The sequence below is a fragment of the Mauremys mutica genome, chromosome 6, assembly GCF_020497125.1.
Source record: "Mauremys mutica isolate MM-2020 ecotype Southern chromosome 6, ASM2049712v1, whole genome shotgun sequence".
Lineage (NCBI taxonomy): Eukaryota > Metazoa > Chordata > Testudines > Geoemydidae > Mauremys > Mauremys mutica.
In genome coordinates, this window is record NC_059077.1 from 50,892,901 (window position 1) to 50,908,330 (window position 15,430).

At 41.6% G+C, this 15,430-nt stretch overlaps 1 protein-coding gene across 1 annotated transcript in view; it reads right to left on the bottom strand.

Annotated features, from left to right (window-relative positions):
* EDIL3 (EGF like repeats and discoidin domains 3) overlaps positions 1 to 15,430 on the bottom strand; it is a 427,756-nt gene that overhangs the window by 277,907 nt on the left and 134,419 nt on the right. Inside the window, exon 3 of the mRNA XM_045022223.1 lies at positions 2,898 to 2,927. Within this exon, the coding sequence (XP_044878158.1) occupies positions 2,898 to 2,927 (30 nt within the window). The remainder of the gene's footprint in view (positions 1 to 2,897; positions 2,928 to 15,430) is intronic.

Here is a 15,430-nt window from a genome sequence, read left to right on the forward strand (position 1 = left end):
AGGATTCGTACCAGAAACATTTGTGCACTTATCCAGACCATGGAACAGAAACAATATAACATTTTGTGTCTATGCAGCATCTAGCACAAGGAGTCCTGGTCCATAGCTTTGTCTACTTGGGGAAATTTACTGGCATTACTATACCAGTATAATTATATCACAATTGTACCAAAACAACACCTCACATGGCTACACTTACTTGGAATAATGTTTTTTTTTTCAGATTAGCTTATGTCCCACAAAGAGGCCACTTTTATTTGGCGTATCTATATGGAGATTTATACCGTTGTGACTGTAACAATATAATTATACCAGTAAATAATGCTGGTAAATTTCCCCATGCCCTGAGATTCCTAGGCACTCCCAAAATACACAAAACACTGGGCTGCTTATTTGATCACAACTAAGCAACAGTTTCAATTTGAAATATTTCAAATATTTGTGACCATTTAATCAAATACATGATTAAGAGTTTGGATAAGAGAATTTAGAGAGAGATTAGAAAGAAGACAAGGAGTCAAGAGGAAAAGAAGAGTTTGGATAAGAGAATTTAAATTGGTTTAACATGGAACCTTGCAAAAATATTCATCAATAATGAATTACTGTAATTCAAGGAACTTGTGAATTGCTTAGGGATATTCCACCAGCAGAAAAGCATCTACATTTCTCTCTCTCTCTCTCTCTCTCACACACACACACACACACACACACACACACACACACTTCATTGCAAATTATGAGCTCAGCTCCATCGAACACATGTTTTATTTGGAAGAAATATTCCAAAATACCGATGAAGGGCACAGTGTTACACTGGAGTGCAAAACAAAAAACAAAAAGCTTTCTGAAATTACACTCTTCTGTGATGCTATTTAAAAAGAAAGGTGCTCCTGGGGAAATCAAGTACACAATTTCTCAGGGTGCTCTGAAACCCGTGAAATCCCATTTAGCAGGTCTAGCAGCACTCCAAGATGCTCACTATCAGGCCTTCTTATGAGTTGAAAGCATTGTGGTTTTTCCCCCCCTTTTGATTCATATGCCTGGTAGGATTTTTTGCAATGGGACTACTTGTGCGAGTGTCTGCATGCTCTATATTGTGCACAAGCTGGCACAAGCTAGCTCTATATTGTGTAAATATATGTATGTTTATGCCCACAAACTCACAGCATACTAGTGAAAAAAAAGCATGGTTAATACAGTTGCAGAAGGTTAAATATGACTGTTTCCATTTTTAATGCAAAAATTGGAACAACTGTAACTCTGACAGATCCCAGTCATTGGCAGGTGGGATCAAACCCAGGACCTCTGGAGCTTAGTGCATGAGCCTCTACAGCATGGGCTAAAAGCCAACCGGCTGTTAGCTAAGGCTGTAGAGCAGACTCATTTAACTCTCTAAGGGGTCTCGATGCCACTAGATGAGACAGAACACCACACCCAGGTGTGTGGCTTACACAACCATGGTTTTAATAGCTTTTGACTTTAATAGCTATGTCTGCTTTTGACATTTATTTTATTTGAAAATGTGTAATAGCTGCTTATTAAGATATATTAAACAAAATTGTAATGCTGGAAGGTCCTGCTACAATGGATTCTCAGAAGGCTGGAACTTTTAAAAATGATTTAAAAATATCTTTAAACATGCTAAAGCAATTTAAATTCTCTTATCCAAACTCTTCTTTTCCTCTTGACTCCTTGTCTTCTTTCTAATCTCCATCATACTTTTGCTCTTGCACAGTTTAATCTGACACTATCTCCTTTTATTAAGCAACTTCATCTGCCTCCTTTCCTTCTTCCCACTTGTAGTCTCTTTCTTGCTTATTCTACGTCTCTGCCTACCTTTTACCCTTCTTACTTTTATTCCCCTTCTTAATTATTTATATTTCCCTCAATATCATACTATTTGAGCACCTCACACTCTTTAGTGTATTTTCCTCACACTCTTTAATATATTTTCCTGTGAGGTTGGGTATTTCCCCCATCTTACAGATGGTGAACGGCATCTCGGAGGGACTAAGTGACTTGTCCAAGGTCAGACAGGATGTCAGTGGCAGAGCAAGGACTTAAACCAGGTATCCCAAATCCTGGGCCATATTTGTACTTACAGAACCTCACCTGACATAGCTATGTCAACAAAGACCCCCAGTGGAGATATAGCATATGCGCAGAGAAGGTGGTGTTCTGCTGGCATAGCTGCCATCTGTCCAAACGACATTAGCTATGCCTACCAAGGCACTTTTCTGTCATTATATTTACATCTACACTAGAAAGTTTTGCCAGCATAGCTACTTCAGCTGGGGGTGTGACTTTTTGACACTCCTAGCTGATGTAGCTTTGTTTGTAATATAGACAAGGCCCTATACTACTGCTCTAAACCCTGTACATATCCTCCCTCTCTACCTCTCATTCATCCCTACAATTTATTTTCTGCTACCCTAGGCTCCTTGTTTCTTCTGAACATGCTACTAATGTTCCTTCACATATGCTAGAACTATTACTAAGCTTGTGTGTATTAAAGTTTTTTAATATCAAATTAGTGGATTCCTGATTAATTTGAGGTCATTAAGCTTAATCATAAGGGTAAGCCACAAATTTGTATCCTAGAACAACGTTCAGGGAGTTTCCAAACTAGACTCTGCAAGTGTGTTGTCAAATATCTTAATTATTTGTCAATCAGTTCTTCTGAAATAAGTCTAGGCATACTCAATGTTTCTAATATAAACCAAAGAACTGTCAAAAGGAGGGACCAAATAGGAGGGAAAGGCACTGATACTGAAGTTAACTAGCCCTAAATTCAAAGGCACGTACCATAGTGTCATACTTTGGAGAGCACCTTGGTTAAAATTAAACCTAGAACCATCTATAATGGCTAATATGATTAAATCATAAGATTATCTTACCTGCTGAAGTTGGCTCCTCTTCATCAGATTCTGGGCCCAAAAAAAGAAGAAAGAAAGAAAGAAGTTATAAATAGTTGAACAAACTCAAACAGCACTAATTAATAGCCATTTGATTATATTTAAATATATGTACTAAAATCCGAAACTGGAAATACAATGGCATGACATGTGTGAGTTTTTAAATAGAAAGTCTGAATCGACTACATTATCAGAATTCAGTTTTATTAGAAAACCAAGCTAAGTCAACTGAGAACTTAACATGACTTTGTGGTTTTAGAGTCTTGCATCTATATCCCCCTCCCTCTGTCCCCCATCCTCCATATATATCTCCTGTGTAAAGACTATAGGGTAAAACTCATTATTTGCTGGAAGATATCAGTCACACATTTCTGAGACCATATTAATTAATGGGAATAGTTACAGCACTGTTAAAAGAAACGTGTTGCCATGATGACCTACAGAGAGAAAAAAGACAGAATTTTTCAAAGGAATGTTCTGGAGTGGCCTCATTTGCTCCAACTCAAGATAACAGGAAGTCCATCTATATTTCATAAACATACACACAATAAAAATGGTTTTCCCTGCATCCCTCAAAAGTATTTAATCAAAGGGAAGGAAACCAACAAGTGATTAACTCACATACCCTTCTTATCCTAAGAAGTCAGTGGAGATTCAGCATACAGGTGCCACAGGGAACTCTAAGACGATAGAGAGCTCTAGAGCATGATGGGGTTTTTTGATCAGTATTCCTCAGCATTTTAAAGATAAAGTTACCTTTTTGTTTCACTGAAAAAACACAGTTTCTCCACTTTCCCTACCATAGACATCCGCTTTTTAGCTTGCTTGGAAAGCACATCTCTTTAAATGCTGGGCTGGACAGGATAAAAACACACAAAGCCTCTGGTAGCACCAATGAAGGTGGCCTGAGAACTGTGTAACATGCTTCCTCCCTCAGGCAATTGCTTCTACAACTTGACTACAGTTGACTGACAAAAAGAGAGAGACATTTCAAAATTTTTTGCAAACTTTGATCTCCTGCATGATTTATTTTTCCCTCTTCGCCTACATTAACATATATAACTTGAGGACTCCTTATTTTTAGTGAAATTTTATAGCAGACACCTTTGGGAACCTCTTTCATCACATATGAATTGCTCTGTATATAACTCTTTAATATTGTGTTCTGTATGTATTGTATATGACAATTATCCTGGACACAGCGGTTACTTCTAATTGCACTGGAGTGAAGTAGTCTTTCCGAGGGGCATCAGAATCAATCAATAGCAGCTAATGAAATATTGTGTGAGGCACCAGCCAGCTGCTTTCCTTTGATTAAACTCTTTTGAGGGGGGGCAGGTTTATTAATGGAATTCAGTATTCAGAAAGAACTGAAAAGGATAGGGAACAAGAAGCTAAACACAACACAGTAACAAATGCCTATAAAACCCCTTATACAAATAATCAGTCACCGGTGTAATGACTACTTTTGCAAATAAGCATACACAGGATTGAACTTAAATTGTATGACAGGAAGAAAATGTTTTATTATAGATGTACTGAAATTAAGGAAAAGATGGCCATGTCAATTCAGGATTTAAAGACAATAGGAGAGAAGGAGGAGGAGGAGGAAAGATGCTTTGCTCTGCTGAGACATGGCACACTGGAAGATGCTGGAATTCACTGACAGCCTCAGGTCTTGCTGCAATGCCCATTTAAGTTAATTGCAAAGCTCCTGTTGACTTTAATGGTGTAAGATCAGGCTCTAAACAAGCTTTTTGAGAAGAGAAAAAACAAACAAACTCCATATTGCTGAAAAGTTAAGTGCTGGCCCTCTTGAAATCAAGGGGAGTTTTGCCATTATCTTCAAAGGAGCCAGAATTTCACCAACTGTCATTAATATGCTCTGCTTTGCTGGGCAGCCTTTGAACCTAACAAATAGTGCTTTTGTTTGTGGTTAGACAAATCCACTGTATTTACAGATTTTCATTTTATGACTTTTTCCTCAATTTTCTATCCAGTACCAAAGAAACATTGCTTATTTTAAAAATGGAATAGATTGTATAGACTGTTAGCTCAGTGACTATGTTGTAGGAGCTCCGGAGGAAGGAAACTGACTTTTGAGCTGAAGAGTGGTGGAAACAGAAATGAGCTGATGACTTGTGCACTCAGTCAAAAGCAAACAAGTTGCAATTTCCCCAGCTACCAAGGAGTTGGAGGGAGGGCAGAAGGACTGGTGAAACATCAGCATGAACCCAGAGAGATCCAGGGCCGCCCAGAGGGGGGGGGGCAAGCGGGGCAACTTGCCCCAGGCCCCACAGGGGCCCCCACGAGAATGGCTGAGGCTCCGGCCCCAGTCCGACCCTGCCTCCGCCACGAGCCCCGGAGCCTCAGCACATCCAGCAGCGTCCCTGAACAGCACTGCAGCGTGGCTCCGGCAGGGCCCTTGAGCCCGCCCCGCTCAGAGCCACGTGGTAAGGGGGCGGGGCTGCAAGCTCCAGCTGGGCCTGAGTTCCCTCCGCTCAGCCTGGAGCTCACAGCCCCGCCCCCTGACCACGCGGCTCTGAGCGAGGAGGAGCTCAGTCCCCGCTGGAGCCACGCTGCCGCTGGCGAGGGAAGCTGCTGGATGCGCTGAGGCTCTGGGTGAGGGGGGAGCCGGGGGTAAGGGCCGGGGGGGTTGGCTAAGGGGCAGGAAGACCCAGGGACAGTCAGGGCACAGGGAGGGGGCAGAGGTTGGGGGGGCGGTCAGGGGACAGCGAACGGGGGGGGGGTTGGATTGTGGATGTTCTGAGATCTGTCAGGATTCAGTGGGGGGGTGGATAGGGGTTGGGGCAGTCAGGGGACAGGGAGGGGGCAGAGGTTGGGGGAGCGGTCAGGGGACAGGGAATGGGGAGGTTGTATTGTGGGCATTCCGGGGGGGTCTGTCAGTATTCAGTGGGTGGGGGAGTGCATAGGGGTCAGGGCAGTCAGGGGACAGGGAGCAGGGGTGGGGTCTCTGGGGGATGGTGAGGGGACAAGGAGCAGGATGGGTTGGGGATTCTGAGGGAGGTGGGCAGTTGGGGGGCAGGAAGTGGGTGGGTCGGATGGGGGCAGGGCCAGGCTGTTTGGGAGGCACAGCCTTCCCTACCCTAAAGCTCATTCAGCAGTTTGAGGCTTGCAGAAGAGCCAGGCTGTTAGCTTTTCCATTAGGGCTACCATCCCTTTTACTTCTCAAATGCCAAATTCTAGTCTATATTTAATTTCAGTGCCATAGGGAGATTGATGTCAGGGGAGGGTAGCTTCATTTAAAATTAGCCACTGGGGGAGGGATCACATGAGAAGAACAATATCTTTCCCAATCCTACGAAGGGAGACCCCCCCCCCGCATTCCCTGAGGCTCCAGAGGGGTTAATTCAGTGGTTCTCAAACTTTTATACTGGTGACCCCTTTCACATAGCAAACCTCTGAGTGTGACCCTCCTCTTATAAATTAAAAACACTTTTTAATGTATTTAACACTATTATAAATGCTGGAGGCAAAGCGGGGTTTGAGGTGGAGGCTGATGGCTCGTGGCCCCCAGTAATAACCTCGTGACCCCCTGAGGGGTCCTCAAATCCAGATTGAGAACCCCTGGGTTAATTTAATTTTAGCACCCTGTGTCCATTCACATGCATGTGCTATTTTGAGCATTTCAATTTTCACAACATAGACTCATCCCAGATTCTGGAACAAGCTCAAATGCTCAGTTTGTGGAGTATGTACATAAGCTATACTAAAGACAAACCCACAGTAACCGTCTCCAGTTTGTGAGAGACCCCATGGAGCCAGTCTCTAGGAAACAGATAAATGCATGGAGGTTAAGTCCATTAATGGCTGTTAGCCAGGACGGGTAAGGAATGGTGTCCCTAGCCTCTGTTTGTCAGAGGGTGGAGATGGATGGCAGGAGAGAGATCACTTGATCATTACCTGTTAGGTTTAATCCCTCTGGGGCACTTGGCATTGGCCATTGTCAGTAGACAGGATACTGGGCTGGATGGACCTTTGGTTTGACCCAGTATCGCTGTTATTATGTTCTAACCTAAATTAACCCAAAGTTATGGAGACAGATATGAGTCAAGGAAGCCAGCAGAGTATCAGAAACCTGAAAAAATCTCTGACTGGATGGGCTCAGGCGTTTGGTCACAAGCTGAGGTGGTTCAAAAGTTTTGGATTTTTTTAAGCAGATTTTTTTTATTGTTTCTTTAAACAATCAAACACAGCAAGCAGCAAATATTTGGCCACACACTTCTGAAATCCCAAACCATATTCAGGTGTTGGCAGACTAATTTCAGCTTTTCAGTTAAAGAAACCACAACAAATTTTGAAGGAAAGCAGACATTGTAAGTGATTTTTTTCTGCTTTTTAAAAACCCCTAGTTTTCGATCCAGAAAAAGTTTTGACGGAAAATATTTGTCCAACCCTTTTAATGAGCTTTAGTGCCTTTTAGCACTAGCTGATGCTGAGAACCAGTGATACCTTGTAAAAAGTTCTCTCAAAACTGGGCTTGTGTCGAGATGCAGAAGGTTTATTTTTCCCAGGGCTGCCCGGGGGGAGGGGGGGGCAGCAAATGGGGCAATTTGCGCCAGGCCCCACAGGGGCCCCCACAAGAATATAGTATTGTATAGTATTGCCTTTTTTTTATGGAAGGGGCCCCTGAAATTGCTTTGCCCCAGGCCCCCTGAATCCTCTGGGCGGCCCTGGAGAGATCAACAGTTAGAGCAGTAGAAACGGCAAGTGTGTCTGCAAATCCAGTAGTCTGTGCACAGGAAGGAACAGCGCCAGCATGAGAGAGAAGAGGAGCAGGAATATCAATATCAGCTCAAGATGAAGAAACTGCATCAGCAGGACCAGCTTCAACAATATCTGCTTGAGCTGGAGAAACCGCACCAGCCAAATGATAGAATGGTAGGTGGAGCCAGTGCTGGGGCGGTGGTGGCCAGATTCTAAATTACTTCCTCACATTAGGGAGAGAGATGACATGGACATGTTTTAAATGCTTTTGAAATGGGATGTGAATTGAATAAGGTGGAGAAAGAGGACGTGGTACGGAATGTGGATCTACAGGTGCTCCGGGGCTGGAGCACACACAGGGAAAAAATGGTGGGTGTGGAGTACCCACCACCAGCCCCCTATCAGTGCCCCCCTCAGCACCTCCTGCCTGCCAGCTGTTTCACAGCATGCAGGAGGCTTGGGTGGGGGGAGGAGTGAGTATGCGGTGTGCTCAGGGGAGGGGGAAGAACTGGGCAGGAAGAGGCAGGGCAGGGATGGAGCAGGGGCGAGAAGAGGTAGGGCGGGGCCTTGGGAAAACAGGTGGAGTGAGTGAGGGGTCTGGGGCAGAGCCAGGAGTCAAGCACCCCCTGACACTTTGGAAAGTCAGCACCTGTGTCTGGCTCCACTACTGTCAGGGACAAAAGGCTTGGACATTTTTCACCCTTATCAACAGTGGTGGACAGATGATGAGCTGTGTAAACCAGCTTTGTTGTAAAAGTTTAAACTGACCCCTAAAACATATAGCAAAAGGTTTTGGCCATGTTCTGTAAGTTGCCGGGGGGCCATTTTGCCTGGGATTGCCCACTTTATCCTCTGAAGCCCAGTGCAGTGATGGAAAGGCCAGCTGCTCCCAACCTCACAGAGTTACCTGGGTGACTTATTCTCCAGAGGGAGAGAGTCACACCGCTAGTCCTCCGATAGCATATAAATGATCATGGTGAGCCATTCACATTTCTAAACCACTGCCCACATGGCATGCTGCACCCTCCTGAGTGCAAATACATTGGATCGCCAGTGGGAGCAGAAGGTGATAGTCAATGGGGAGACATTCACTGGATGAAACTATTGGGACTGCTAAAACCTCTAGTTAAACCCCATGTCATGAAGTCCCATCCAATGCTACCAAGATGTGAAAATGGATTGAAGTTCCTGGTGTCAAAGCCTTCACTCTACCTACAGCCCAGATTTCTACCCAGGAGTGGTACTGATTTTAGGTCAATTGTCACATATTTCCGAAAAACAAAGAATATGGACTGATATTATGGCTTTGATGCAGAAGAAGTGAATCAGACCCACTCAGTTAACTCCAGAGTGGGAAGAGACTCTGTTAGCCAAAATTCAAATAGGGAAGCTGAGAGGGAGAAAGGGGGTGGATCCTTCTCACTAGTTTCCAAGGGGAATCGAGACACCTTCCCTGGGTATGCAAATGCCTGAGAAGGGAGGAGTGAGGAGAACTACAGCCAGGAATGAAAGGAAACTTCTTCCCACAGTCTCTGACTGCCTGATGGTCTGTGAAAAAGAATCCCGAGCCAGTGGGAAAGGGAATTCTGCTCACCTTGCCTCAGTGTGTGGGAAACAATACTCCTCCTCCTCCCCAGAGAGAAGCTGAGGTTAGGCTAGGTCCTGAGCACTGAGAAGGTGGGCAGAAAAAGGAATGTGGCTATGGGAGAAGTTTGAAGACTCTCCCTTGCCATCCAGAGAGGCACCACCTCCTGGAGAGGCTCATTTATCCTAGTTCAACCTGGATTCTCCAGAGGCCAAAAGACAAAGAAAGGACCTTGGACAAACAGCCTGAGTTTAAACTGACTCACGGCCTGCTTTTTGATCCACAAACAGACAGGGCCTTCTGTCCAAAGGAGAGCCAATCCTTAGGGAACAGTTGGAAGAACTGACACCAATCAGAACCCTTGTGGCGACTGAGGGAGGGAGGTGATCTATGGTAAGCTTATTAGCATGCATGTAGGTTCTTTATTGTTTTAATATGTTTTCTGTGTAATGCTTGTACCTTACAAATAAACACGCTTCTTTAGAAAGAGCGGTATGGTAACTTAACTGTGAGCAATTGTGCTGTTTAGAGCCTCTGAAGAGAAGGCAAAGCAGGCCTGCGTAGGCAGTCTGACTTGCTGGGGAATTCAATGTAGGCCAGGATCTGTTCAGCCTAGAAAAACCCTGGCCAGGAGAGAGAAAGACACGTCTTTGTCCAGGAGAGGTGAGGGCTAGGGAGTCAGAAGCTTAATACGGAGGGGGAATACAGATGCAGTTGCCCCTAACTGTGACAGAGATAACTAAAACTATACTTGTCTGTTCTAAAGGATGATTACCATAACTCTTGAAAAGCTAGAACAACTCACTGAATATAATTAGAAGGCAAGATCTTGGCCAACATGATATTAACCAGTAGAGAAGTCACTGCTCAAATTTAACTGATTTTCCCCTTTGCAGTCCAAACAGAACTCCCTAATATTCCAGGGCAGAAATATGCACATTTAGAATTGCTTTCATGAAAAAGGCAAAGACCTAATTTTAGCAGTCATTACTGTATTTCTAAAATCCTGAACTGGAAATATGTATTAAAAATTAAATATGAATAAATTCAATATGAAATTCCACAGCCTTATGCACACAGTGATTTCTTTATCAAGTGAGACACACAGCTTAAATTATCCTGCTGTCCATGACAGGATTTCTATTATCACTGATAGCTTGAAAGGCCACATCTGAAAAACAAACTGCTTTTAATAAGCCATCGGACTCTTTCCTTTAAAAAAAAAAAGTTTGAAGCAAGACTCTGTATAACACATGACTGGAAACTTCCCCTCCTGTGTAATTGTGGTATAATAAAATATGGACTGTCCTTGTAATGGACAAGCTTTCACACCATGTATGTACGTAAGAGATGCACCAAAAGGAGGATAGGTATTTCAAAATTTGGACACCCTTTTTAGTGTACTCAGAGCTGGAGGGCTCCCCAGACAGCAGGCCAGAATCTTTAGCCAGGTTCTGTGACTATTAACCTGATCCTGAATAAGTAATGTACAATATAGTATGTAAATGTTGTATTGCAATTTTGCCTTAATAAAAAGTGTTTAAAAAAAAGAATACGCTGTACATTGTTCATCCCAACTCAAACACGTCAGCTCTCCACTTGCCATTAAATTATTGATAATAAATAAACCATCACCACCACAACACTATTCCTGTGATTAGCAGCAATTTCAATCCTAAAGTTATTTAAAAAACAAAAAACAAAAAAAACTATACGAGTTTCATCCATGATAATTAGCAGTAAATTTCCCAATTATCTTATTTCAGAGATGAGGAAGGAGGAAAAACAAAAAAATAAACGAACCACATTACTTCGCACAAAATCTGCTGTTCATTATGCCTGGCAGTAGTTTGGCATGATCAGTCAAATCGTTCTCCCACTGATTTCAAAAGGGGTGGGAGGGATCAGGAATGGGCCTACATGGGGTAGCTTGTAAGACATGGATATCTCCACCAGTATGTCAAAGAAGTCTGTATAAAGTGGTGGCATGATAATGATCTTGAAGTATTTGGAGACGTAAAACACCAAAACTGAAACAGTTTGCAACTTTTAAAATGTTTTACAATTTTTTTCCCCTTTCTACAGTGGAGCATTAACAAAATATATGATATCATATGGCAGCACAAAGATTTTATTGCTGTACACTTAGAACAAATTTGATGCACATTTGTGATTACTTGTATAACTCACTCATGTTTTGGTCATAAGTGAGTAATACTATCATCCTCAATATATGCTAATAAAACACAGACGCAATCACAGAAGAAATAGATTTGAACAGAGGGTCCAGTAATGCGAATTGTTTAGGGTATATCATATTACTGGTATGAGAGCGGCTATGAAAATGCAATGATGCTATGTTAGCATGGGAGTGACTATAATAATACCTGTGTTAAGCCTCAGCGTTCGACCATTATACAGGTAGATGTTTTCAGAAGTGCAAGCAAATCCAGTCTGAGCTTTGAGGTGTAGTAAATTTGAAGTCTATTAAGGGGGCAGTTCACTGGTGGCTTAAATTAGCTTTGTTTCGAAGAAAGTGGTCATCAAGGATTAGGGTGACCAGATGTCCCGATTTTATAGGGACAGTCACAATTTTTGGGTCTTTTTTCTTACATAGGCTCCTATTACCCCCCATCCCATCCAGATTTTTCACACTTGCTGTCTGGTCACCCTATCAAGGATTAATGCTAGATCTAGTTGCCTTCAACACTTTTTATTAATATTTGTAAGAAAATGTAATGGGTGCATGATTTGGAAGAACTGATAACAATAAAAACAGTGAACTATCTACAGGGTATTATTTCATACTTAAAAGCCTAAATATTTAGAGTTTTGTAAAATGCATCAAACCAAGACTAATCAACATCAACACCCCATAGTATGCAACAGTTTCTGGATTTAACTTCAATTTCAAATGAAAGAAAATGTGAAAGTTTCCTTTTCTTTTTTGCACTAAAATTTAACACTGACAAGTAGTTCTGAAAAACTGCAGCCATACAATTATTAAAATCATATCTGGGAAATGACGAAAAACATAATGCAATTATTTCAAGAAGGTTAACGTTCAAAGTGCTGTTTAGATATGTTCATGGCATTGCTTGAAGTAAAAATCAATAGGATAATTGACTTTTGGCATATTACAGTTGTTAATGGACACAAGAAGATTGCCTATCTTGATGTTACTAGATCTGTCAACAGCACTCAATATACCATTGACCATCAAGTTTTGTTCCCTTGCATAGTGTGTTTGCCGGTGTGGTCATATATTTTTTCCCTCTTACTTAAGAACTCTGATATGAAGGGGAGGAGGGTGGAGAGAAGTATCACAAAGATCCATTTTTTCACGCCTCCTGTTCAATGTGCATACATTATATTGAGTTATATTGTTGGAATGAGCAATGAAGGCCATCACTATGGTGTTACTACTCTGCTGTGCATCTCTTTTTTGTCAAAAACAGACTCTTCTCTGCAGCGAAGCGGCTGAAACACAGCCTAGATAAGACAGAAATGATGCCAGTTGCTCAAGGATGCTTTCATCTTCTATTGGAAATGTAGACTCACTCTATTCCAATATAGTATGTAATGTTAGGGTAACAGTGGGTCCTTCAATGCTCATGATTTTTCAAGTAGTGGCATTGCCCCTTTCCAGCTACAGCTAGCCAAGTTGTTGCTGTCAGCTGTCCATAGCTTTCTAGAACTGGTGGCAAGATGTTCCACAGACTGGTGCATTCAAGAGAGAACAAGTTCTCTCTCTTTTCCTTCCTCTTTGCCATTATATTTCAAGACACAAATGACTGACAAAAGGCTAGCCTCAACTTCCAGGAAATTAATTAGCAAAATCTTCATTAAAATATATAGGAAATTTCCACACTAAAAATTCCTTTTTGTTTCTTCTTATGAATGTCTTGGGCATCAGTGTTATGATGATTATTAGGATGTCTACTGTTTGCTTTTAAAAACAAAATCTAATGTAAGAAATACCAAGGGGAGTGGCAAATTATCATCTCTTTGAATCTTTAAGTGGAGGCTGGATGTTTGAGAGAGATACTCTAGTTCAACCACACGTTACTGGCCTTTACAGGGTTCACATATGTAGTAGGAGAGAATAACTCTGCCCACTGCATGACTTACTAAGTGAAATTCTATATCCTATATTTTACAGATCAGATTAGATGATCGTACTCATGTTTCCTGCCCTTAAAAATCAATGAATCTGTTGGAATAGTATCAATATTATACATTTTCATAAGCATTCCATTAATTTAGCATTCCCCATGTTTTTATATTATTGTGTTTAATATCCTTGTTTTATTTCTATGTCTGTTACTGTAACATCTTCAAGGGTTGTTTTTTGTTGTTGTTGTTCTTGTTGACTGGGAATTAAGATGAACAACAACAAAATACAGCTAACTGAATGAGTCAACCCAGTGCCTACTGAAGAAATCATACACCTGACTAATATCAGAGGGGTAGCCATGTTAGTCTGGATCTGTAAAAGCAGCAAAGAGTCTTGTGGCACCTTATAGACTAACAGACGTTTTGGAGCATGAGCTTTCGTGGGTGAATACCCACTTCGTCGGATGCATGTTATGTCATGCATCCGATGAAGTGGGTATTCACCCACGAAAGCTCATGCTCCAAAACGTCTGTTAGTCTATAAGGTGCCACAAGACTCTTTGCTGCTTATACACCTGACTGTTTGCAAGATAAAAACTGTAGTGATTTGTTTTTAAAATAAATCATCTGGTACGCATAGCCATTCAATGAAATTCTGCCAACATCACAACAGGCTGACTTTAGAGCACAAATTTTGAAACTAGTGGCTGTCTGTCATGGCTGAAACATCACATAACTATATAAACATACTCCCATGTGTAGTGTGTGAAGATACAATCAAGGATTAAAAATATAAAGAAAAAAATAACAAAATATACTAATATAAAACCTAATGTACTTCAAATGATCATTAATATTAATTACTACGAGCACAGGTCTATAAATTATAGAGCAAAGTCTTCACGCCTCTCATATTTTATAAAACTTGCTCTAACATACCAATAAAGAACCTTTTAAGTTAAATACTTATATTTTATAGCCTTTTTTAACTGAGTAGGCACCTGCTAACATCTGTTATAGTTAACAATGCAAAACTCAGTCCATTATAGCCCCATCTTTACACAAAGATACATGTCTACAACATGGTGCAGCTTATCAGTGGTAAATGGCAGACACCAACAAACACTCATCAGGGACAAACAAGGTCACCTACTAACAACAGAAAAAGAACAAGGAATGTGCTGGACAGAGCCTTTCAAAGAATTGCTGAACAGGGAGCCACCTAAAGAGGAAGCAAATATCCAGGAGGCAGAAGAAGATCTTGATATCAACACAGACACCCCATTTAAGGAAGAGATCATTCAAGCCATCAAATCCTTAAAAAATGGGAAAGCTCCTGGCAAGGATAACTTGAATGCAGAATTGTTAAAGGTAAATCCTGAGTTAGCAGCATCTATCCTGGCCCCTCTATTTATATCAGTCTATCAAAGGGGAAAAGTGCCAGATGAGTGCACCAATGGGGTTATAGTGAAGATACCAAAGAAAGGAACTCTCAGTGATTGTAATAACTGGCATGGTATCACACTTTTTCTGTGCCAAGCAAAGTATTGTGCAAGATCATAGTCCAGCATATATCAGAGGCAGTTGATAGCGTTCTCAGAAAAGAGCAAGCCAGTTTTCGGAAAGGGCGTGGATGTACAGACCAGGTCTTCACGCTACGAAACATAATAGAAGCAAACTTAGAATGGCATCAAACTCTACATAAATTTCATAGACTTTGAGAAAGCTTTTGATAGCATTGACAGGTCCAGCCAGCCTATGGTGCATTCTGCAGGCATATGGAATCCTTCTCTGTATAATCAACATAATCTAAAGCTTTTATTTCTTCTTTACATGCAGTGCTGATCACAGTGAGCTTAGTTTTGAAGTCAAAACTGGAGTTTGTCAGGGATGTGTCATGTCTGCAATCATCTTCAACATTGCCGTTGACTGGATAATGCAGCATACAACAGAAGACATGCCAAGAGGCATTAAATGGATACCCTTCTGATCCTTTGAAGACCTGGACTTTGCAAATGATTTCAGTCTCCTATCACATATCCAACACCATATACAAGAAAAAACAACTTGACTCATCAAATTCAGC